Raw genomic sequence first — 25,584 nt, forward strand, 5'->3', positions numbered from 1 at the left:
GAATTCACAAATTTTATCACAACAACAGACAACAACATGAAATTAAGCCACATTGTGTATGTTTTCTATGCCAAAGTTAAGTATATATTTAGGGTAAATGACTGCACAAAGGAAAATGACATATTTTCACTAATAATTTGTTTATTTTGCACACGCCAATAAATTGTTGGTGAAGTGAAAGTGACCTATTAGTCAGATATGGTGACCCATACCCAAAATGTGACCTCTGCATTTAACCCATCCAGAGAGTAGTGAACACACGCACAGCAAGTGGTGAACACACGTACATCCGGAGCAGTGGGCAGCTATCACTGCCATGCCCGGGGAGGAAGTAGGGGTAAGGTGCCTTGGTCAAAGGCACCTCAGTTGTTACCCTGGGAATCGAACCGGCAACCTTCTGGTCACGAGTCCGACTCTCTAACCATTAGGCCACTACTCAAGCAAGATTTAGAGAAACTAGTTCATGCTTTCATCACCAGCAGGTACAGTAATGGACTCCTTACAGGTCTTCCCAAGAAGACCATCAGACAGCTGCAGCTCATACAGAACGCTGCTGCCAGGATTCTGACCAGAACCAAAAAGTCAAGGGTTCACTCAAAACAAGGCGAGTCAGCGTTTAGCCATTACGCCACCTGTAGCTGGTCAGATGCTCACCAACAGTAGCTTTTAAATCCAGATTAAAAACACACTTGTTTAGCTCAACACGGTCTCACATTTATAACCTGAGCTCTGTGCTGGTTTACCAACTGCACTTCTGTTTCTATTTTCTTTTTCGTTTGTTCTTATTCTTTTTATATAAAAACTCACATTTTTAATCAATTTTATTGCAGTTTTATTGTTTCTTAACATCTAAAGTTGTATTTGTGATCATAAATAATTTGCATTTTAAAGATACGTCTTATTTCTCTTTGTCAATCATTTTATGTAATGCACTTTGAATTGCCCTTGTGTATGAAATGTGCTACATAAATAAACTTGCCTTGCCTATTTCTAAAGTGCTTATGTTATAAAGAACGCTACTATCTCACATAACGCAGTGAACCAGTCCCTGTATAGAGGGAATAATTGATTGTCGAGCGATTGATATCCATTAATTCATCACCACAGCCATGGCCAGCACCTGGTAACGTGGGATGTAAGAAAGTAACCTCCTAAGTTAGAGTTCGGGAAACACGTCTAAAAAAGCTATAACTGTACTGAAGGTTTACCTTCAGAGTCTTCGTAGCGCGCTAAGAGACAACGTTATCAGGAAACGCAGCCCTGATATTTCAAAAACACAAAATGAGGTAAAGATATAAAGATTGAAAATGATTTTATTTGTTGAATCATGATGAAACACAATCAGCAGTGAATGACTAAAGTCTAGTGTGAACACTGATCATCTCTCCTGAATTCTCCAGTGACTGTATGACTGTGATCTTTGTGTTTGGCCTCACAGCTCACTGAGTTCACTGAGCTCCACTGCTGCTCAGAGAGAGTCAGACTGCTGCTCCAGCTGTACAGACCGCCCTCCTGCAGGAGCCCAACACTGCTGTCCTGAGATCTGCTGCTCCCGTCCACCTTCCACATCACACTCCAGTCTGAGGGGAAACCCTTGTTGAGCACACACATCAGTGTTGCTGTTTTCTTTGTGGAGATCTCTTCACTGGAGGGCGGCAGGACGCTCACTTTAGGAGGAGTGAGGCCTGACGAACACACAATAGTCAGAAACTCACAAACAACTTCACACTCTTCATGATAAACATAAAGGATCATAATAATAAATGAATACACAATAAAGTCTACTGACTTCATTCATGTTGATCTGAATGTTCATATGCACAATTTTACAATCAAAGGAAAACTAACGTTAAATCATCAATGTAGAAAACGTAATCTTTATGACATATATTCATTAAATTTAAATATTAATATTGATATAATAAACATAAAATACCTGTAACATTAACAGTTTACAAAATAATCATAATTATCAAATCATTGGTTATCAAATCTAAATCTCTCTCTCTCTATATATATAAGAAATGATGTTCTATTTCAAACATGCAAGTTTTATCAATTGTATTGCACAGGAAACAAATGTACTCTTAAAAACGACGAGCCAAACAAAATCAGAAGATTCAGTATATGTTGGAAGTTGTGCATATAATACAATTTCATTAATAATTGTAATCCATATTAATGCACACATTTATTTATTTCTTTTCATATAAACCAATAAATCATTAAACACAGTTAATTTTTTACTCACAATTTAATGCAGAAAATAAAACTCAGAGGTTTTGTTTTAAAAGTTGAAAATGCACTAGTACACTGTGCAATTTTTTAAAAGTGATTTATTAAACCACATAAATATGCTGAAACAGTCATCTCATTTTATAGTTCATAGTTGATCTTTATATTTAAAAGCAGATATCTGTTGTATTAATATTAAAATTGAATTATTTACTTACTGCCAACATCCAGTCTGGTGCCGCTGCCGAAAGTGTACCACAGTGATACAAACTAATAGAGCGACTGTACAAAAACCTCTGAACGCTTCAGTAACTGCATATAAACACATCACAAACACATCTCTACACATTCATGCATTCACACATCACACACATTACATTTGATTTCATTTTGTGTATATGTCTGAAATATTAACAGATTTTAAAATGAGAATATATATATATATATTCCCTTATGTATACAGATATTACCCCAAACTTAAACTTGAACAGATGATTCAGTGATGGTTTATAGTTCACTACTGAATGCTCATGTGATGTCTGCTTTTCCAAGAATATTCCTCAGAATTTCCACTTACAGGAGATTCATATGCTCAAAGTATGATGGGACAATGAACAAAGTCAAAATATTCAAAGAAAATCATTCAAAGATTTAAAGAGAACCGATAAACTTTGTCACTCCTCCATATACACAAGTGTATACACACAATAACACGTCCAACATCACAGGTCAATCCATAAAACACCTGATCAATAAATAACACACATGAAATTAAACAACAGTAAAACAATGTTATTTATTAAATATTACAAACAATGTGCAGAAATGAAAACAGTGTGTGTGGATGTAAATGATGTAAATGTAGAGAGTGAGTTTGCATTGTGATCACATGCTTCAGTGATCTGAGAGTGTTTATAGTGCTGTGAGTTTAACACTTCATGACTCACAACACAACACAACACAATCTTCATCAACACACAAACCAACAATGACTTTCAGCATCATCTTCATCTGGACGCTCACAGTGTTTGCTCAAGGTTTGTGTAGTAACATTTTTATCATGATTATTCATTCATTAAAGAGTGAAATCTTCATTTGTTTCAGTGTTGTCTTATATTTCATTCTTGTTGTTTCTTTCAGAGTGTAGAGGACAGTACACTGTTACTCAGAGTCCATCAACAACAGCAGTTCAACCAGGACAAGATGTTCAAATAAAGTGTAAAGTCAGCAGTGGAGTGTATCGTGGTGATAGATTACACTGGTACTTACAGAAACCTGGAGAAGCTCATAAACTCCTCATATATTATGCAACAAGCCTCTATTCTGGAACTCCATCTAGATTCAGTGGCAGTGGATCAAACACAGATTTTACTCTGAGCATCAGTGGAGTTCAGACTGAAGATGCAGGAGATTATTACTGTCAGAGTTTACACAGTGGCAGTAGCTGGGTGTTGACACAGTGATAAAGAGTCGTACAAAAACCTCCGTCAGTCAGACTGAACAGTGACTGCACTGACACACTTCACACATACTGCAGCTGCTCATACAACACAAACACACACACACACACACACACACACACACACACGCACACACACACGCACACGCACACGCACACACACACACACGCACGCACACACACGCACACACATGTTGGGTTTCCATGTTTTATGGGGACATTCCATAGACGCAATGGTTTTTATACTGTACAAACTGTATATCATATTCCCTACCCCTAACCCTACCCCTAAACCTAAAGATCACACACAACTGTCTGCTCTTTTAGTTTTCACAAAAGTTAATTCTGTATGATATATAAGCTTGTTTCCTTATGGGGACAAAAAAATGTCCCCACAAGGACAAGAATTTTGGATATTGCCATCTTTGTGGGGACATTGTGTCCCCAAACCGTAGGGTTTGCCCTTCCCACACACACACACACACCCACACACACACACAAAACAGATATGTTTTTTTTTTCAGTAAGTGTGTGTATCGCAGTATCACAAAATATGTCCAGAAAATTTCACATTTAAGTAAGGGATAATCCACAGCTAGCCGTACTTTAAAGGATTTAATGTACAACTCTTTCCTGTAGCTCAATGTTTAAAGCGGCGTTACCCACGCCAAGGTCATGGGTTTGATACCCAGACCATGATGTTTTTCTTTTTGTATTTTAACTTAATATTCTGGGTTCAGTATACAGTAAGTTAAGTTTAATTTTGACACATTTTTGTTTACTTAAAAATCATGATTACAGTCAAATTTTGACACATTTCTGTTTATTGTGGCGAGTCACCGCTTGTGCAGTCAGTGTCGCCAGGGAAACGGATGAGACACAGCTGCCGATCGTCAACTCGCCAATCAAATGGGCATAAAAGCCAGCGGGACAGAAGACACCGTGAGCTACCACTCCCATGCATGCCAGGGTTAACGCTTCTGTCTTGCAGGCTCGGACGATTGACGATTGACGATTGACGATTGACGATTGACGATTGACGATTGACGATTGACGATTGACGATTGACAGCGCACACGGAAGAGATACTCACACGGTGGACGGACACGCACTTGGGCACGGAGATCACAGACTCCTGGAGGGACTAATCCAGAGGCACTCCCACACCGGGCATCCACCCACCGAACTTTACACAGAGTACCCTGCACTTAAAGTCTGAATAAAAACTCTCCTCCGGGGCTGTAAAACTACTCTTTGTGTATGTGTCATCTCTCCACCTGCTACATTATTTATAAAAAAATGATTATAGTCAGTGAATGGGCTCTATCCATAAAAAAATAGTTCTACATGACTTTAGTGTGCAATTGCTTACATGGCTTTATTCAAGTTACCACACTAATCATGTTAAATCATTCAGTTAGGTTCATGTATATTGAGACACATTTTGCCTGCAACACAACATGCCTCTTGGGTCCAGTGTACACTGAATATTGCTTTTCTTTCTAATAAACATTGTAGGAGTCCACTAAAATTAATTATACTAATTGTGTTAAAGTCAACATTTTAAACCCAGATCATTCCTTTATTGCTTTACATAGTGACTTGGAAATTTAGGTTATTCACTGTATATGTGATGTGATGTGATCTAATGTAATTTCTTTTTAATTTCAGGGGGAAAAGGAGAAAAAGGTGCGCTGGCAGCCTTGCTGGTATGTACAGTTTTCATTGAACTCATTACATGTTTTTCTAGGTTTTCTTAGGCTTTTCTTGGAAGTTTCAAAACATGTAATTAAACACCATAAATATTATCGAATTCAGTGTGAGTTTGTGCATCTCTCACTGATAGAGTAACTGAATGTTTAGTCTGACTTGGTATGTTTGTGACTTCTATAGCCATTCACTGTAACTTAATCCATTGAAATGCATACAAATAGCACCCAAGTAATCAGTTAAAACACCCTATAAATGCCCAGTAACCAGGCAAAATAACAACTATTATCTGTATATATCAAGTCATGTCAAGTTGTATCTATATAATACTGTTCATAAACATGTACATGGTTTTACTGTAGATTTGCATGAAAATGATTTAGTCTGAATCACTTTAAAGCTTTCCACACAATTTTCAACATCCATGTTTGTCGTGAAAATGTTTACAAATGTACGTTTGTGTTTATTCACTTTAAAATGTATTTTGTCTTCCAGTGGGGCCAAGTGGAAGGACACATGGGAGCCTTATGAACTTTTCCAAACAGACTGTTTTTTTTTAATACAAATTAAAGCAATTGTTTAGGTCTTTGCTTTTATTTATTGTAAAACTGAATAAACTGAAACAGATGAAGTTATTTCCATGTCACTATGGGTATACAGACATACACAAGAGTGACCATAGGGAGTCAACACTCATTTGTGCCGCGCTTATGCTATAGCCCTTCACAGTCACTTGATGTACTGAAATGTGCTGTTAAAGGAATAGCACAATAGAGTTTAGTCAAGCACAATAAAACTTTAATCTTGTAATAGTTCTACACAGAGAGATGGAAAAACTCAGATAGTTGGAAGATTTTACTGCAGTAATGGGTTAATTTATTAGGAAAATTATTTTTATATGGTTATATCCTGAGCTCATGTGTGTCTATTGAACATTGCTGGCATTACAAACTAGTAAAATATATTGAGTTTTATTTACACATAACACATACAAACATGCAATAGCAAAAAAAATGAAAATTTATATAAGATTGTAAACCAATATGATCGTAAATACACTAGTATATTGTAACAGAAACCGTCATGTTGCTGGATGGAGGCAGGCCTGAGCAAGGTTGTGGATCTACTTTACCAGCAGGTGAGAATTTCCCACAAACAAGCAAATATAATCTAGGGATATAAATATTTACTTCTGCATACACACTGTGAGCTTTAAAATGAGCAGTAATTTTATTTTATTTATCCTTTATCTAAGAAAATCCAAAAATACTCTTCTTCCAGAGAGACCTGGTCAGGGCGGCAACACAAAAATTTTTCACACAATCACAAAATAACGTAACCAAAATTGATGACTGAAATCCAATCTAAATTATTTACAAGAGTCCATTAAAACATTATTCACGAGACATTGAAAAATGGTCAAAGATGGAGGTGCATCTAGGTTAAGCACATTCTGCAGTTCAATCTATGCCAAAGAAGCATGAAAAGAAAATGCACATTTACCAGATTCCAATAATACCCTTGGGACTTTTAGACTTTTAATGATGTATAAAGACCAGGAGTCAGAGTGTAATGTAATCAATCGAAGGACGTTTTACTGAAGAATGTTGTTTCCTGTTTAACCAGCAGAAGTTAACAACAACACTCACAAGAAGTTGTCCAGTTCATAGCATATGATATGACAGCAGAAGTCTCAGGTTAAGTGAACCAAGCAAGTCACATGTCAGCATTTCTACAGTACTGTATAGTTCCAGTCTTCTAAATATGATCAGTTCAATCAGAAAGAATTTTCAAAGTTGAGATGTATGTTCAGCTAGTATTTAAACAGTATTCTATGACTGAGTAAATGCTTGAACTGAGATCTGATCATACAGAGAAGGGCCTGCTGTGATCCATGTGATCTGGACAGCCACAGTCAGCTGGACAAAAAAATGGACAAACGTGTTCGGTACTATTTTCCAGGGACATAAGGACATGTAGAGACTGTGGACTTATGTCTGATTCAAAAGACACATGCTAGAACTATTATTATAAACATAAAAAAGTTATTCAATTCATCATAATATATAAATAGGACACATACATATTGATTGATAACTGAATAATTAAGTTCTCTATCTGTGGGTCATTCCATCCTTATAACCAGCACATTTAATCTCATGATTCAGAGGTCTTTTCTCAGTTCCTATACCTATTTATTATTCAGGAAGAGTAATTTCTTAAAACTAAACAAATGAATGGTTTCAGAAATGTTCCAGTCAAAGCCAACCTAATGATGTCTCACAAAGGCCACAAGACTTTGAATCCAAAAAAGGCAAAAGCATTCAAATGGGTTGAGAATTAATTTGTAAGATGTGATATTCTGGCTCCAAACCTGGGTCTGTCTGGTACCACTGCACCCAACCCACACCTTCAGCTGTTTAGTCCATCTAGAGCAGTGTACATGCCACCCTGTACAGTATCTTAGAAGTGAAGACATTTAAGTCATGTGTCTATTGCAATGGACATCACAACGTAGACATGACCTCTAACCTAACCTGAGTGAGCATCAGACATTATGCTGGCATGTCTCATCAGTTAGACTGGTACTTCAAAGGTCTACCGCAGGAAATAATTCCATCTCTAGATATTTTTCCATCATAGGCGCACCCCTATTTAATCTGGGTTCATACGACTATAAAATTACCTTAAAAAAACTTAAATAAGTTGTGCAGTCATTACTTTACATTTTGATCGTAATATGATCCTTATCTATAAGTACTTCAAACGCAGAAATGGAATGTATTGTTCAAAAGGAAGAAAATACGTGACAACATAGTTGAATTATTAAATATCTATTTAATATGACTTTTTTTCTCATGCCTCGTGCTCATACACACGAACACAGATGCACTCACACGAACACACACACACACACAATGTAACAATGCACAATGTAAACACACATTGCTAATAAACAGATGTATCATCTTCATCGGAGCTCTGATCAGTACTGCTGGAAAGAAGGTCTTCTGGACAGCTAAAGTATTCATCTTCCACAGTACTGCAAGGTGTCATGTTGTCTATCATTTGATAGCTCTTTTTTACAGTGTCCTGGTGAGCTATAAGCTGGTCTAGTCTTCTCTGCAACATATGAGTGAAGCCCTTGAATCCCCTGTTCTGGAAGATTCCAAAGGTTTCCTAAAGCAATTTGAAAGACAAGCTTTATAAGATTCAATAACGTATCGTAACACATTTAAAATAAATAATAACAACTTTATGTTCTTACCACCAGCATTGATTGTGTCAAGCAAATTGGTCATCTTGTGCTGCTGACCAGTGTTGTTTTGCCTCTTGGACAAGAATGACCTGTTCCTCCTCCAGTCGCTGAATTAGCATGACCTTGTCAAACACCTTCTTCTTTGTTAAGAGATGGACACCTTCTAAATTGTGCAAAGAAAAAACAAATCATGACATACCAGTACGTAAATAAATAACCTGTAGTGTACCATGTACCTTGCCTTGATAACTGCCATGGAAAAACATAATCCTTTTCGAGAACATCGTCTATGGACACAATCTTTAACTAAGGGTCAACAAGAGCATTACGTTGTTCAATTGCAGCAGCCAGCTTTTGTTTCTCCATATAGATTTTTCTTATCTTTTTTCTCCCTTTGTTTGTGGCTGAAACAATTAAATGTTGTTAGGCGTTTTATACAACATAACTATTTATATATACACAACTGATCAAACTTTTTAGAAGACTTACTCATTCATATTTTTTCACATTTTACCAAACGCTTATTAAAACTCTGGAATAACACAAAAGAAACTGTGAGAATTATGTATCGACTACATTTTTTTAAACTTGTTATTTATATCATCTTCAGTGTAGTCACCTTTTGTATAGAATTTGCAGAAATGTTCTCTTGGTATTTATAGCAACTTCTTGGGGTTTGTACCCTAAGATGCTTTTTAAACAATATTGTAATGAATACTTAATTTGGTAATGAAAAAAGTTAATATTTACAGTTATATTTTGTTTACGAAACTCAGACATTTAAGCATTTTAAGCAATGATACTTAAAATATAAAGAGAAACATTTCACTCAAGTATTGTAAAACGTTTGACCGGCAATGCAAGCAAAAACACAATTAATTAATTTACATGCAAACACACACCGGTGTGTCTGTAAAGATGATGACGTCGTTGTTTGATGCTCACAGCCATCTCTTCAGTCGTGTTCATTAATGGATCGACAGGAACATCGTTGTCCCGAGAAGTTGCAGTAATAATATTCAAATGCAAACTACAGTAATTAGTAGTATGCTGAACAGCACACTGCAAGGCAATATAACAATATCATTTTGTCAGTCTAAACACTCTAAACCAGTTTGCCAAGGTTGCTATATTTTAATTATTATCAGTCAATGTTTTGCACTCAACACACACAGTCATTACCTTCCTATATCTTGGGCAAAGAGTTTTGCACATGTTTTGGACTTTGATTTTGTTCCACCCAATGCACTGCAGTGTGAGCATGTCTGTGCGACCCGTAAAATGGGATGCACACACTGCTATAATAGAATAGTGTTGTAATTTTTTGGAAACTGCTTTTTGGGAAATACTCACCTGCTTTAGACATGAACTTGGTGCTTATAGCAATCCTTGACAAAAAGCCATTGGCCTGCTCCACTTCCTCTCCCATGGTATAGGCAGCACCAGTTTGATAGCTACCACTCCATTTGATCTATTGAGGGAGAAATAGTTTAGGAAATGCAGTGTTTTTCTAAGGATATTAGAACAGTTGTAGTTCAAGTTAGAAGAGACAATACAACAATGTAAAATACCTCACATTTTATTCCATGTATTTAGCATGCATGACTGAGAGGAATGGCTTTTGGTCGAGAAGGTTCCTTAGTTCAGGGCAGACACTGCACACTTTGATCAAGTAGGGCCAGTATTTACACGTTATGTCAGCACAGAAATTTGACATTTTCAGTGCAAAGCTCCTTATGCAGATACAATGGATATGCATATATCTCTCTCTGAACATATTGAGTGCTCTCAAAAGAACCTTTTGCCTGCAGACAGCCAGCTCAATTCCCTCCTCATCTAATCCACTGCTGCTCTTTCTCGAAGACTCTTGAGCAGCTGCAAACTCTGCAGATCCACAGACACCTTTGCCAGGTGCCTGTATGAAACAAAAGACAAATAAAACAGGCATTGGAAATAGAATAACAAAAAGAAAAGAATGTGACGTTTTCATATAAGTACTTGCAGGCAAACTAAGACCACACAAATGTATACGCAAGTAAGGTGGGCGTACCTGTCAGTACAATTGCTTTGGAACCTGATGTTCCAAATATGGTAAGAGGCGTCACATTTCTGTCACACTCTTGCAGTATTCGACCAACGCACTGGTTAACTGGCCAATCATAGCCCACCTCGCTTTTCAGAGCCATGAGCTTTGTAAATAATCTGCGCATTTCAGAGAGGCGGGGCAAAGAGGAGATACAAACATGCACGGTATGTGGAAAATACAGCGTTTTTTAACCTTAAATTGTGTATACACATTGCATTACATATAAAACAAACGGCAATATTCCTTTTAGCCATGTCATACGACCCCTTTAAAACCCTTTTAAAGATAAACTGGTGAACTTTTCACAAGTATATATCAATAAATTTATCAAATATATATATTTGCTAAAAGTAAGGTAAACAAATAAATAAAGGACTTACTTTCCACCCGTTTTGAAGCGGTGAAGTTTGCGGTTGCCATCGACTGCAACTGCCAGAATGAGAGGGGTGCAAGCGGGACACATGAAATGTTGTGTGCCACAGATCTTGTCAACTTCATATCGACAGATAGACCACTCAAGAAAGCTCTTGTAAAAAGCATCCCCACATAGATTCCCAGTCTGAACATAAGAAAAAATGTTTTACATAGCACTCAATCAAAGAATGGAGTATGTTATTCATTACAAGTTTAGTATGGTCAGACAAGTGTCCCTACCCTGCCATAGTGTGCCGTCTTCATGTCAAGCATTCTAATGAATGCTAAACGAGACAATCCGGGGGCAGCCATTTTCAGATCCTCAAAGGACAGGAATACTTCAATATCATAAAGTGTGCTGAAGTTAATTGTGCCAGGCCAGTAGCCAGTATCCTGAACTTCTCTCAAACCCGGTACCCAAGTTTCTTGGCATCTTTCACAGTAAAGCCAGGGTATTACAAGATCATAGCGACCTAGAAAGTAATTGATTGTCAGCTCATGCAATTAAATGAGCATCATATATTAAAAAGATTACACTTTTTTAAGTATACATGACGGTCACAAATGTACAGTAACATGTACCATTAATGTAAAGTCATTATCTTTCCTCAACCAATTTCAAAAGCAATTTATATAAACATGCTTTAAATTCATTTTTAGATTATCCCACCTACTTAACACTGTCAATGTTACTATTTGAACAAGAACACAACAAACAATTCTTAACCAATAAAACATGCTATATTTTTGATTATCTGTTTAAAGAACAATTCAAATTTAGTTACAAATGTATTATTACAAAAAATAGTAACAATAAATGATTTATTTTTAATGATTAATTGGACATTTACATTTCATGTTGATAACAGTAATGGACCTTCCTTTTCCAACACTGTACTTTTTAATAATAATAATAAGATTGCTGCACTTCAAAAGCATATGGCTTGTATAGTGTTCATTTAATCAAAAACTGAAAATGGAAACAATAGTGATACTATTCAGGTATACATAAAAAAAAGATTTCAAACAATTTAAATGTAAAAAGTTTACAGAAAATCATGATGATGAAAGTATCGCCCATCAGGGTCCTGCTTCATCACTGTAGTGGGAGCTACAGCCACGTGGAATCCAGCAATCATAGAGCTTCTGTTGTGAAACACATGTGTACTGTGCACAGCAATGTCACACTCCATACACATGTACTGCTTAGGTAAACATTCTCTGCACTTAATCACTGCCTCATTTGCCTTGCACTTTTGGCAAATATGGGGTATGATGTGCTCTGTTGCAAGCATGTTGCTCATTAAAGATGGTCTAGCCTCCTTCCATTTTTCAGATGAATATGCGGCCCTTGTTCCCCAATCTAACGATGCTGTTATTCTAAATAAGTGTCAAGCAACATAACAAGCACTTGTTTATTAAAAACTCATTCCCGGAGTTTAAATGCAACAATGTGCTTGGCAACTGCTAATATCCTATACCCTACATAATGGACCTGAATGGAGAATTACTCATTCTATATAGTATTGAATATAAAAGACAGCCACAATGTTGCAGGGCTTTTACCACACGCACACTGCTTTGCATTGTTAATTTGGATAATCTCTTACCTGTGGTGAAATCACATTGAACACAGTTGTATCTTATTATTCAGTAAACCAGCTTACGTGACGCCACTTTATACTAACAGTCAAATAGTTCAGTTTATGCTTGCATTCTCAAGAATTGAAAAACATATTAACATTACATTATCCCTTAGCTCAGTAGAACCTTACCATGATGGGTAGATATAGATGGCTTGGGGATTTGTGAAATGATTTGTCTGAATTTATTCACAAATATGGGTTTATCTCTCTTTCTTGACTTTACTTTATAAGTGGACTTTCTGGCACTCTTCTTTGCCTGTGGAAATAAAGTAGAATTTTACAACAGCCGTGTATTTCATCACCAGTTACACACGTTTGGCAGTACAGAAATGACATCTTAATCATTTAAATTAATCTTTAAAAAATCAGTCAATTCACTTAGGTACATTACTCCATATTATTATTTAAATAAAGTACTATTTGCATAATACCATACAGTATATAACTTTACCGAAACTGGATGGACCATATGGTCATTCTGGTTCAGCTGTTCGATAAGCTCTCTGCTTTAATTTAGGACCTCGTCCAGTTGAACTTTGGGACCGTGATGGCTGAGGTTTTGAATAATCGTTTGACCTTGTTTCAGTAGTTCATCCAGCTCAGTTCTGTAGTAGTCCTGGCTGAGCTTTGCAGCATCAGTTTGGTTTTTCAATTCTTGAGAATGCAAGCATAAACTGAACTATTTGACTGTTAGTATAAAGTGGCGTCACGTAAGCTGGTTTACTGAATAATAAGATACAACTGTGTTCAATGTGATTTCACCACAGGTAAGAGATTATCCAAATTAACAATGCAAAGCAGTGTGCGTGTGGTAAAAGCCCTGCAACATTGTGGCTGTCTTTTATATTCAATACTATATAGAATGAGTAATTCTCCATTTTGAGAATATCTGGTCAAATAGGGGGTCCCATATATCTGTAGAATGAGTAGATCTCCATTCAGGTCATTATGTTAAGGGTATAGATGATTTGCGGTTGACATACCTGTATGTCTGTGAGATTTTGATATTGAGAGAGATGAAGAGGATTAGGATCAGTACATGAGCTTTTATAGCCACACGAGACAATACGCTTTGACCTGCCTTCTGCAGGACCGATCACATGTGAAGGGAAGAATGTCGGACTTTGTCCAACTAGAGAGCTATGTGGGGGACTGGGGGCATCGCTAGAGACGGACTTAACTGAAGTAGATTTTCCAGAAATTCCCAATTATCAACATATTATCACTTTTATTAGGGTAGTAAGCATGTAGTAGTGGTGCGCGCGTGGGCTTAGGGCCTTATTAGAGTAATTGCTTATGTTGTTAGTGTGATTGCTTTATGAGGCATACAGTGTTGCTTGTGAGCATGCATCAAACGAATTGTTTCTGGCAATATATGCATCCATGCAATACGTTTAACAGGGGGGTAGAAACGTGACAGTTATGAAAAACAGATCCTGTCCCAAAATTACCTCCAACCTGCTTTAAATATAATCCTGTCATGTGTAACATGTAGTGTGTGGCCTTGACAGTTTTGCATGTCTCTGTATATATGAATAAATGCTCGATGAGACAAACCGTGTTGCATGTGAGCAGGGATCAAACTTATTGTTTTTCACTATATGTGCATTCATGACAACTAAGAATGTTGCTGTGAGGGGAGTTTCTCCTATGTTCAATGAGAAACAAAGTCAAAGAGGACCGGGACTTCAAACCACCTACCTGCCAATGTCATGCCCAAAGCACTAACTACTACACCCGTTTTGAGAAATACTGCGGTCACAATAGGGGTCCTCATGTGTTCAATGAGAAAGTTAAGAAGGTGGACAGGGGCTTTAAAACACCCAACTCTGCCTTATCCCAACCAAACCGAAGCAATGTGAAAGGCAGGGCAAGGTAGAAACGTTGCAGATCCCTGCCCCCCTAACCTTTTTCCAAACCCCTTTCAAAATATATATGGTGGTCATGTGTAACCATGTAGTGTGGCGTGGGCTTGGAAATTTTAGCATATCCTGTGTAAATATGTATTGATTGCTTTATGAGGGCAATACAGTTGTTGCTTGTGAGCATGCATCACAAACATATTGTTTCTGGGCCATATAATGCAGTCAATGCAGATACGTGTTAACAGGGGGGGTAGATAACGGTGACAGTTATGAAAAAACAGATCCTTGTCGCCAAAATTACCCTTCAACCTGCTTTTAAATATAATCCTGTCATGTGTAAACATGTAGTGTGTGGCCTTGACAGTTTTGCATGTCTCTGTATAATATGAATAAATGCTCGAATGAGACACAACAGTGTTGCATGTGAGCAGGGATCAAACTTATTGTTTTTCACTATATGTGCATTCATGACAACTAAGAATGTTGCTGTGAGGGGAGTTTCTCCTATGTTCAATGAGAAACAAAGTCAAAGAGGACCGGGACTTCAAACCACCTACCTGCCAATGTCATGCCCAAAGCACTAACTACTACACCCGTTTTGAGAATACTGCTGTCACATAGGGGTCCTCCTGTGTTCAATGAGAAGTAAGAAGGTGGACAGGGCTTTAAACCACCAACCTGCCTATCCCAAACCGAAGCAATGTGAAGGCAGGCAAGGTAGAAACGTTGCAGATCCTGCCCCTAAATTTTTCCAAACCCTTTCAAATATTATCCTGTCATGTGTAACATGTAGTGTGCGTGGGCTTGGAATTTTAGCATATCTGTGTAAATATGTATGATTGCTTTATGAGGCATACAGTGTTGCTTGTGAGCATGCATCAAACGAATTGTTTCTGGCAATATATGCATCCATGCAATACGTTTAACAGGGGGGTAGAAACGTGACAGTTATGAAAAACAGATCCTGTCCCAAAATTACCTCCAACCTGCTTTAAATATAATCCTGTCATGTGTAACATGTAGTGTGTGGCCTTGACAGTTTTGCATGTCTCTGTATATATGAATAAATGCTCGATGAGACAAACCGTGTTGCATGTGAGCAGGGATCAAACTTATTGTTTTTCACTATATGTGCATTCATGACAACTAAGAATGTTGCTGTGAGGGGAGTTTCTCCTATGTTCAATGAGAAACAAAGTCAAAGAGGACCGGGACTTCAAACCACCTACCTGCCAATGTCATGCCCAAAGCACTAACTACTACACCCGTTTTGAGAATACTGCTGTCACATAGGGGTCCTCCTGTGTTCAATGAGAAGTAAGAAGGTGGACAGGGCTTTAAACCACCAACCTGCCTATCCCAAACCGAAGCAATGTGAAGGCAGGCAAGGTAGAAACGTTGCAGATCCTGCCCCTAAATTTTTCCAAACCCTTTCAAATATTATCCTGTCATGTGTAACATGTAGTGTGCGTGGGCTTGGAATTTTAGCATATCTGTGTAAATATGTATGATTGCTTTATGAGGCATACAGTGTTGCTTGTGAGCATGCATCAAACGAATTGTTTCTGGCAATATATGCATCCATGCAATACGTTTAACAGGGGGGTAGAAACGTGACAGTTATGAAAAACAGATCCTGTCCCAAAATTACCTCCAACCTGCTTTAAATATAATCCTGTCATGTGTAACATGTAGTGTGTGGCCTTGACAGTTTTGCATGTCTCTGTATATATGAATAAATGCTCGATGAGACAAACCGTGTTGCATGTGAGCAGGGATCAAACTTATTGTTTTTCACTATATGTGCATTCATGACAACTAAGAATGTTGCTGTGAGGGGAGTTTCTCCTATGTTCAATGAGAAACAAAGTCAAAGAGGACCGGGACTTCAAACCACCTACCTGCCAATGTCATGCCCAAAGCACTAACTACTACACCCGTTTTGAGAATACTGCTGTCACATAGGGGTCCTCCTGTGTTCAATGAGAAGTAAGAAGGTGGACAGGGCTTTAAACCACCAACCTGCCTATCCCAAACCGAAGCAATGTGAAGGCAGGCAAGGTAGAAACGTTGCAGATCCTGCCCCTAAATTTTTCCAAACCCTTTCAAATATTATCCTGTCATGTGTAACATGTAGTGTGCGTGGGCTTGGAATTTTAGCATATCTGTGTAAATATGTATGATTGCTTTATGAGGCATACAGTGTTGCTTGTGAGCATGCATCAAACGAATTGTTTCTGGCAATATATGCATCCATGCAATACGTTTAACAGGGGGGTAGAAACGTGACAGTTATGAAAAACAGATCCTGTCCCAAAATTACCTCCAACCTGCTTTAAATATAATCCTGTCATGTGTAACATGTAGTGTGTGGCCTTGACAGTTTTGCATGTCTCTGTATATATGAATAAATGCTCGATGAGACAAACCGTGTTGCATGTGAGCAGGGATCAAACTTATTGTTTTTCACTATATGTGCATTCATGACAACTAAGAATGTTGCTGTGAGGGGAGTTTCTCCTATGTTCAATGAGAAACAAAGTCAAAGAGGACCGGGACTTCAAACCACCTACCTGCCAATGTCATGCCCAAAGCACTAACTACTACACCCGTTTTGAGAATACTGCTGTCACATAGGGGTCCTCCTGTGTTCAATGAGAAGTAAGAAGGTGGACAGGGCTTTAAACCACCAACCTGCCTATCCCAAACCGAAGCAATGTGAAGGCAGGCAAGGTAGAAACGTTGCAGATCCTGCCCCTAAATTTTTCCAAACCCTTTCAAATATTATCCTGTCATGTGTAACATGTAGTGTGCGTGGGCTTGGAATTTTAGCATATCTGTGTAAATATGTATGATTGCTTTATGAGGCATACAGTGTTGCTTGTGAGCATGCATCAAACGAATTGTTTCTGGCAATATATGCATCCATGCAATACGTTTAACAGGGGGGTAGAAACGTGACAGTTATGAAAAACAGATCCTGTCCCAAAATTACCTCCAACCTGCTTTAAATATAATCCTGTCATGTGTAACATGTAGTGTGTGGCCTTGACAGTTTTGCATGTCTCTGTATATATGAATAAATGCTCGATGAGACAAACCGTGTTGCATGTGAGCAGGGATCAAACTTATTGTTTTTCACTATATGTGCATTCATGACAACTAAGAATGTTNTGTCATTATTTTATGAGTGTTTTAAATGGAAGGTAACAAGAGAGAAAAAAGGAAGAAATAAACCAACGCAGACAGACAAATAATTACTGACAAGACTTTACATTGATCAAAATAAATCAGTAAACAAATAAGTAAATAAATAAATAAAATATATATATTTTCAATTAATTACAAATTATAGTAATTGTAATAAAAAAGTCTAATTGAAAGAATGTTGCTACATCAAGTCATTGTGTTGTATGAGCAGCTGCAGTATGTGTGAAGTGTGTCAGTGCAGTCACTGTTCAGTCTGACTGACGGAGGTTTTTGTACGACTCTTTATCACTGTGTCAACACAACATGCCACTGTGATAACTCTGACAGTAATAATCTCCTGCATCTTCAGTCTGAACTCCACTGATGCTCAGAGTAAAATCTGTGTTTGATCCACTGCCACTGAATCTAGATGGAATCCAGAATAGGCGGCTTGTTGCATAATATATGAGGAGTTTAGGAGCTTCTCCAGGTTTCTGTAAGTACCAGCTATTCGACCACCTTATCTTGAACTGCACTGCTGACTTTACACTTTATTTGAACATCTTGTCCTTGTTGAACTGCTGTTGTTGATGGACTCTGAGTAACAGTGTACTGTCCTCTACACTCTGAAAGAAACAACAAGAATGAAATATAAGACAACACTGAAACAAATGAAGATTTCACTCTTTAATGAATGAATAATCATGATAAAAATGTTACTACACAAACCTTGAGCAAACACTGTGAGCGTCCAGATGAAGATGATGCTGAAAGTCATTGTTGTTCTTGTTGGTTTGTGTGTTGATGAAGATTGTGTTGTGTTGTGTTGTGAGTCATGAAGTGTTAAACTCACAGCACTATAAACACTCTCAGATCACTGAAGCATGTGATCACAATGCAAACTCACTCTCTACATTTACATAATTTATCTCAAGACTGTGTATTGCTCCTGAAGGCATCGAATGCAACAAACAATTTTCATGTAATTGTGTTTTATTTGTTGCTTTATTATTCAGCTGGTGAGTCTATAATTTACACAAGACTCACTTCACACAGACACATCCGTCTCTATCAGCAGTTATTTACACTGTGTGTTAGTTCACAGATCGCGCAGAGTATTATCTCATGACAACAGTTATACAATACATAAACAGATCATCTTTAGATATCCTCTGCCAAATTACTGATTATGATGTTATTATTCATATTTGTGAAGAGGTTCATGTATGAGTAAATGTGAAATGCAGGTGTTGTGTTGTGAACATGATCTCTGGAGACAGAGCTGATCTATTCTGAGTCTCTTCATCCTGTCAATGCAAATGTGATTTTCAGCTCAACACTCTCAGTGTCACTGTTTGATTGCTTCAATCATCTGAACTGAAACACACCAGTTTCACTTCTTCTCAATGAAGACATTAGACACTTATGAAGTTATATGAGTCAATTGAACTGCATTGGTTGATCAGTATGCAGCCTGGTCTCATACTCAAAACTTACAAATTCATACGTAAAGTGTAATTGTACAATTCGTTCACATTTGTACGCATGTAATGGTACTATTGCATACCGTTCTGTGCTTCTGCGCTTAAAACGTACTTTTATTTACGTACCCGTAACTTGAAATGTATCAACAGTTATGCATTCTACCCCGTTGCAACTTAAGCGCGCCTTTCAGGGCGTAATCGATTAATTGATTTATCTATCCATTGTTATTTACACTAACACTGTGTCCTTTCACAAGAGGAAAACCAATGCAGGCAGGCAGTGGTGAAGGGGTTAAACAAGATATATTATTTTACCAAAAAACACAAAACAAAAGACTTCCCACGTGGGGGCAAAACGTAAAACCAAAAGAAGCAAAAACCTAACTAAAAACTCGACCAAACGTCTACAAAAAACAGCAGGGTAAACAAGGCAAACACACAAAACTCACAAATCAAGGACAAGGCAGAACAGGAACCAGGGTAACACCACGAGCACATACACAACGTATACACCGAATACACGCACAGACAAAGAAACAAGAGGGTATTTAAAACAAAGAGGGATAACGACAAGGGCAGGTGTGGGTAATAAACACTCAGGGAAGATACAAGGAAAGAGATGGCGGGCAAGACAGACACTGGAGAGAACGATATTATTGTCAAAAGGACAATAATATGTTTCTCTCCACACATAACCAAAGCTTTGATGGCTCTGCTACAGGACCAAGAAAGACATGACTTAAATGAAGCAGAGCCATGACAGAAGCCCCCCCTTTAATGAGCACCTCCAGGTGCTCACCAAGGGGTAGACGGACGAGACAGAGACTGTGACAGACAGACAAGCAAAACAGAAAATAAAATCAGGGCAGACAAGACAACAATAACAGGACTAGGGTGGACGAAAAAAACAAACAAGGGAGGGGGGGTGGGCCAAACAAGGGCCCATAGGGGGCAGTCCAGGGGGTGGGGAAAGTCCCAGTCCCCGGCTGCGCTCGAGGGCGCGGAGTCCTGGGGGACTTAGGATAGTCCTGGGGGAACAGTCTTTGACCCTGGGAGGTGCTGGCCCGCAGGGCTGACGCCGGCTGGAAGGCCGGCTGGACAGGGCTTGACGCCGGCTGGAAGGCCGGCTGGGCAGGGCTTGACGCCGGCTGGAAGGCCGGCTGGACAGGGCTTGACGCCGGCTGGAAGGCCGGCTGGACAGGGCTTGACGCCGGCTGGCATGGCCGGCTGGAGGCCGGCTGGGACGCCGGCTGGAAGGCCGCTGGAAGCCGGCTGGGACGCCGGCTGGATCCCGGACTGGACGCCGGCTGGATCACCGGACTGGACGCCGGCTGGATCACCGGACTGGACGCGCTGGATCACCGGACTGATGCACTGCACGACTGGACCGCTGCACCGGACTGACACAGACTGCCTGCACAGACCAAGAAAAACATGACTAAATGAAGCAGAGCCATACACCTTTATTTAAAACAAGTAACCTGACGGATCAGTCACTCCCATGTCAATTTAAACGTATTTTTGTGGGTCCCACACCGGACGCACAACGCCGCGTCGCCTCTCGAGCATCAGAACTGTAGAGGAGCACCTCCGCCATACGCCGAAAATGGAAAACAGACTTAAGTAAAACTTCGTTGTGTGTACCTTATATAAACGATATGTTCCATGTTTTAAACATGGTGTGACGCGTGTCTGGTGTGCGACCCGTGTAAATCTTGATATTTAAAATTATAGATAATATTTTCTCGCATTACAGTAAGGATAAATCGCCATAAAATTTTAAGACAAACTTTTTTACTCGAATGTCCGCAGTTGCACCCGGACATTTTAGCGGCTGCACCCTGGCGGTTTATTAGCTTGATATAGTGTGGTAACTTAGATTACACAATTCTTAATTCTACTAGTTTGGCTTCTCTGTCTCTATAATCTGGTCATTTACACTGTCTTTGCATTAACGTTGGTTATAATAACTATATAATAACTATGACTTCTTGTGATAAAGAACAATTAGATGAGCTGCTTACAAAAAGGCCAAGCAGTTACTGCAACGCTCAATCGCATTGCCGATAGAAATCAAATGGATGGCCTGATTAAAAAGGGTATATTAACATTACATTATCCCTTAGCTCAGTAGAACCTTACCATGATGGGTAGATATAGATGGCTTGGGGATTTGTGAAATGATTTGTCTGAATTTATTCACAAATATGGGTTTATCTCTCTTTCTTGACTTTACTTTATAAGTGGACTTTCTGGCACTCTTCTTTGCCTGTGGAAATAAAGTAGAATTTTACAACAGCCGTGTATTTCATCACCAGTTACACACGTTTGGCAGTACAGAAATGACATCTTAATCATTTAAATTAATCTTTAAAAAATCAGTCAATTCACTTAGGTACATTACACCATATTATTATTTAAATAAAGTACTATTTGCATAATACCATACAGTATATAACTTTACCGAAACTGGATGGACCATATGGTCATTCTGGTTCAGCTGTTCGATAAGCTCTCTGCTTTAATTTAGGACCTCGTCCAGTTGAACTTTGGGACCGTGATGGCTGAGGTTTTGAATAATCGTTTGACCTTGTTTCAGTAGTTCATCCAGCTCAGTTCTGTAGTAGTCCTGGCTGAGCTTTGCAGCATCAGTTTGACCCTTTTTAATCAGGCCATCCATTTGATTTCTATCGGCAATGCGATTGAGCGTTGCAGTAACTGCTTGGCCTTTTTGTAAGCAGCTCATCTAATTGTTCTTTATCACAAGAAGTCATATTTATTATATAGTTATTATAACCAACGTTAATGCAAAGACAGTGTAAATGACCAGATTATAGAGACAGAGAAGCCAAACTAGTAGAATTAAGAATTGTGTAATCTAAGTTACCACACTATATCAAGCTAATAAACCGCCAGGGTGCAGCCGCTAAAATGTCCGGGTGCAACTGCGGACATTCGAGTAAAAAAGTTTGTCTTAAAATTTTATGGCGATTTATCCTTACTGTAATGCGAGAAAATATTATCTATAATTTTAAATATCAAGATTTACACGGGTCGCACACCAGACACGCGTCACACCATGTTTAAAACATGGAACATATCGTTTATATAAGGTACACACAACGAAGTTTTACTTAAGTCTGTTTTCCATTTTCGGCGTATGGCGGAGGTGCTCCTCTACAGTTCTGATGCTCGAGAGGCGACGCGGCGTTGTGCGTCCGGTGTGGGACCCACAAAAATACTTTTAAATTGACATGGGAGTGACTGATCCGTCAGGTTACTTGTTTTAAATAAAGGCACCACACAGTGTTAGTGTAAATAACAATGGATAGATAAATCAATTAATCGATTACGCCCTGAAAGGCGCGCTTAAGTTGCAACGGGGTAGAATGCATAACTGTTGATACATTTCAAGTTACGGGTACGTAAATAAAAGTACGTTTTAAGCGCAGAAGCACAGAACGGTACGCAATAGTACCATTACATGCGTACAAATGTGAACGAATTGTACAATTACACTTTACGTATGAATTTGTAAGTTTTGAGTATGAGACCAGGCTGCATACTGATCAACCAATGCAGTTCAATTGACTCATATAACTTCATAAGTGTCTAATGTCTTCATTGAGCAGAAGTGAAACTGGTGTGTTTCAGTTCAGACGATTGAAGCAATCAAACAGTGACACTGAGAGTGTTGAGCTGAAAATCACATTTGCATTGACAGGATGAAGAGACTCAGAATAGATCAGCTCTGTCCTCCAGAGATCATGTTCACAACACAACACCTGCATTTCACATTTACTCATACATGAACCTCTTCACAAATATGAATAATAACATCATAATCAGTTATTTGGCAGAGGATATCTAAAGATGATCTGTTTATGTATTGTATAACTGTTGTCATGAGATAATACTCTGCTGGATCTGTGAGCTAACACACAGTGTAAATAACCGCTGATAGAGACGGATGTGTCTGTGTGAAGTGAGTCTTGTGTAAATTATAGACTCACCAGCTGAATAGTAAAGCAACAAATGAAACACAATTACATGAAAATTGTTTGTTGCATTCGATGCCTTCAGGAGCAATACACAGTCTTGAGATAAATGATGTAAATGTAGAGAGTGAGTTTGCATTGTGATCACATGCTTCAGTGATCTGAGAGTGTTTATAGTGCTGTGAGTTTAACACTTCATGACTCACAACACAACACAACACAATCTTCATCAACACACAAACCAACAACAACAATGACTTTCAGCATCATCTTCATCTGGACGCTCACAGTGTTTGCTCAAGGTTTGTGTAGTAACATTTTTATCATGATTATTCATTCATTAAAGAGTGAAATCTTCATTTGTTTCAGTGTTGTCTTATATTTCATTCTTGTTGTTTCTTTCAGAGTGTAGAGGACAGTACACTGTTACTCAGAGTCCATCAACAACAGCAGTTCAACCAGGACAAGATGTTCAAATAAAGTGTAAAGTCAGCAGTGGAGTGTATGGTGGTGATAGATTACACTGGTACTTACAGAAACCTGGAGAAGCTCATAAACTCCTCATATATAGAGCAACAAGCCTCTATTCTGGAACTCCATCTAGATTCAGTGGCAGTGGATCAAACACAGATTTTACTCTGAGCATCAGTGGAGTTCAGACTGAAGATGCAGGAGATTATTACTGTCAGAGTTTCACAGTGGCAGTACCTAGTGTTGACACAGTGATAAAGAGTCGTACAAAAACCTCCGTCAGTCAGACTGAACAGTGACTGCACTGACACACTTCACACATACTGCAGCTGCTCATACAACACAATGACTTGATGTAGCAACATTCTTTCAATTAGACTTTTTTATTACAATTACTATAATTTGTAATTAATAAAAAAAACTTTTATTTATTTATTTACATATTTGTTTACTGATTTATTTTTGATCAATGTAAAGTCTTGTCAGTAATTTTTGTCTGTCTGCGTTGGTTTATTTCTTCCTTTTTTCTCTCTTGTTACCTTCCATTTAAAACACTCATAAAATAATGACACTTCTTTACATCGCAGTCTATACAAATACAATTCTAAAGTTAAAACACCAGTATATTGATGTGTTTTCATGCAAGAATATAATTGTTTACACTGATGTTGTTAACTTTTAATGATATTATCTAAAGGTGCATCAGCTGGCAAACCAAAGACTTAAGAGTATATTTAAAGAGAAAGATTGTGGTAGGAAGTTTAGTCAAACTGCAATGCAATGCTGGCAATATATAATTATAGAAAAAGTTACCTGCCACACAGAATAATTCAGCAGCTTTTATGTCTTGTTGTTCGAATACTTTGTCAAAGAACTCTCAAACGCAGCAGCCTGCTAAATTCAGATGTTTTACCTGCTATAGCCAGAGGCGTATTAAGACCTCATGGTGCCCCTGGGCAACAGCCCCAGAGGTGCCCCCCATCAACCCACCTACCCACACACAAGAATCCACTCATTAAAAGATTTATATATTAAAAGATTTTATAAGAATGAAACTCAGCAATTTACAATATACTATTTTACAAGAATTACACATTAACATGACACTTTTGTAGAATAGAACACAAAAAACAACTCTTTTCATGAAGCATTTTTAACAATTAGGCCTACTGTAGTTAAGGGGCACCTGCTTTCTGCTGTAATGTTACATTTCAGGTTTTGATGTAGTGAAAAAAAATCATTAACATTTTTTTTAACATTTGTAAATGTTGTGCGTGCCACAAAGTGGGGGTACAGGGCACACATACACATGTCTGGTTTACTATCTCCGTGGGGACAGTCCATAGGCGTAATGTTTTTTATACTGTACAAACTGTATATTCTATCCCTAAACCTAAAGATCATAGAATACTTTTTGCATTTTTAGATTTTTAAAAAATATTGTTCTGTACAATTTATTAGCTTTTTTGCCCATGGGGACCTCAATTTTGGTCCCCACGGTGACACGAGTCCCCATGTGTTGGTGTGCATTGAGGTTTAGGTCCCCACCGGGATATACAAACATGAACACACGCACACACACACTATAGTTTGCATGTATGTATTCACATTAGGGGGACAATGGAACAATGTACAGAATAGATGTACATTGGGACTTCAATTCACCAAAGTGGCATTCACCATATTACAATGTATAGCAAGGTTATTCATAAAAATAACATGAAACGTTATTGTTACTATTTTAACTGCTATACAGCTATTCAAACGC

At 38.2% G+C, this 25,584-nt stretch overlaps 2 protein-coding genes, 1 long non-coding RNA gene, 1 pseudogene and 1 gene segment (V, D, J or C); 2 read left to right on the forward strand and 3 right to left on the reverse strand.

Moving 5' to 3' along the window:
• LOC130552029 (histone H2AX-like) overlaps positions 1-25,584 on the forward strand; it is a 446,303-nt gene that overhangs the window by 162,243 nt on the left and 258,476 nt on the right. The window lies entirely within an intron of this gene.
• The window catches only part of LOC130551973 (uncharacterized), a 386,856-nt gene that overhangs the window by 55,029 nt on the left and 306,243 nt on the right, over positions 1-25,584 (reverse strand). The window lies entirely within an intron of this gene.
• LOC130551989 (Ig kappa chain V-III region MOPC 321-like) lies at positions 1,296-18,665 on the reverse strand (annotated as a pseudogene).
• On the forward strand, positions 3,188-3,794 carry LOC130552023 (probable non-functional immunoglobulin kappa variable 6D-41). The segment is given in 2 exon segments: positions 3,188-3,272; positions 3,376-3,794. Coding segments are annotated over 2 exon segments (372 nt in total).
• On the reverse strand, positions 8,300-11,631 carry LOC130552036 (uncharacterized). Of its 4 annotated transcripts, XR_008962667.1 has the most exons (10): positions 11,404-11,631; positions 11,130-11,308; positions 10,714-10,865; positions 10,235-10,578; positions 10,017-10,134; positions 9,566-9,725; positions 9,153-9,195; positions 8,900-9,067; positions 8,673-8,826; positions 8,300-8,584 (listed from the first exon to the last, which is right to left on the reverse strand). It is a non-coding gene; the product is annotated as an uncharacterized LOC130552036 (long non-coding RNA). The 4 variants fall into 4 exon arrangements; XR_008962668.1 differs by having other exon boundaries at positions 10,240-10,578; positions 10,714-11,308; XR_008962665.1 differs by having other exon boundaries at positions 10,714-11,308.

The sequence above is a fragment of the Triplophysa rosa genome, linkage group LG3 (assembly GCF_024868665.1).
Source record: "Triplophysa rosa linkage group LG3, Trosa_1v2, whole genome shotgun sequence".
Classification (NCBI taxonomy): domain Eukaryota; kingdom Metazoa; phylum Chordata; class Actinopteri; order Cypriniformes; family Nemacheilidae; genus Triplophysa; species Triplophysa rosa.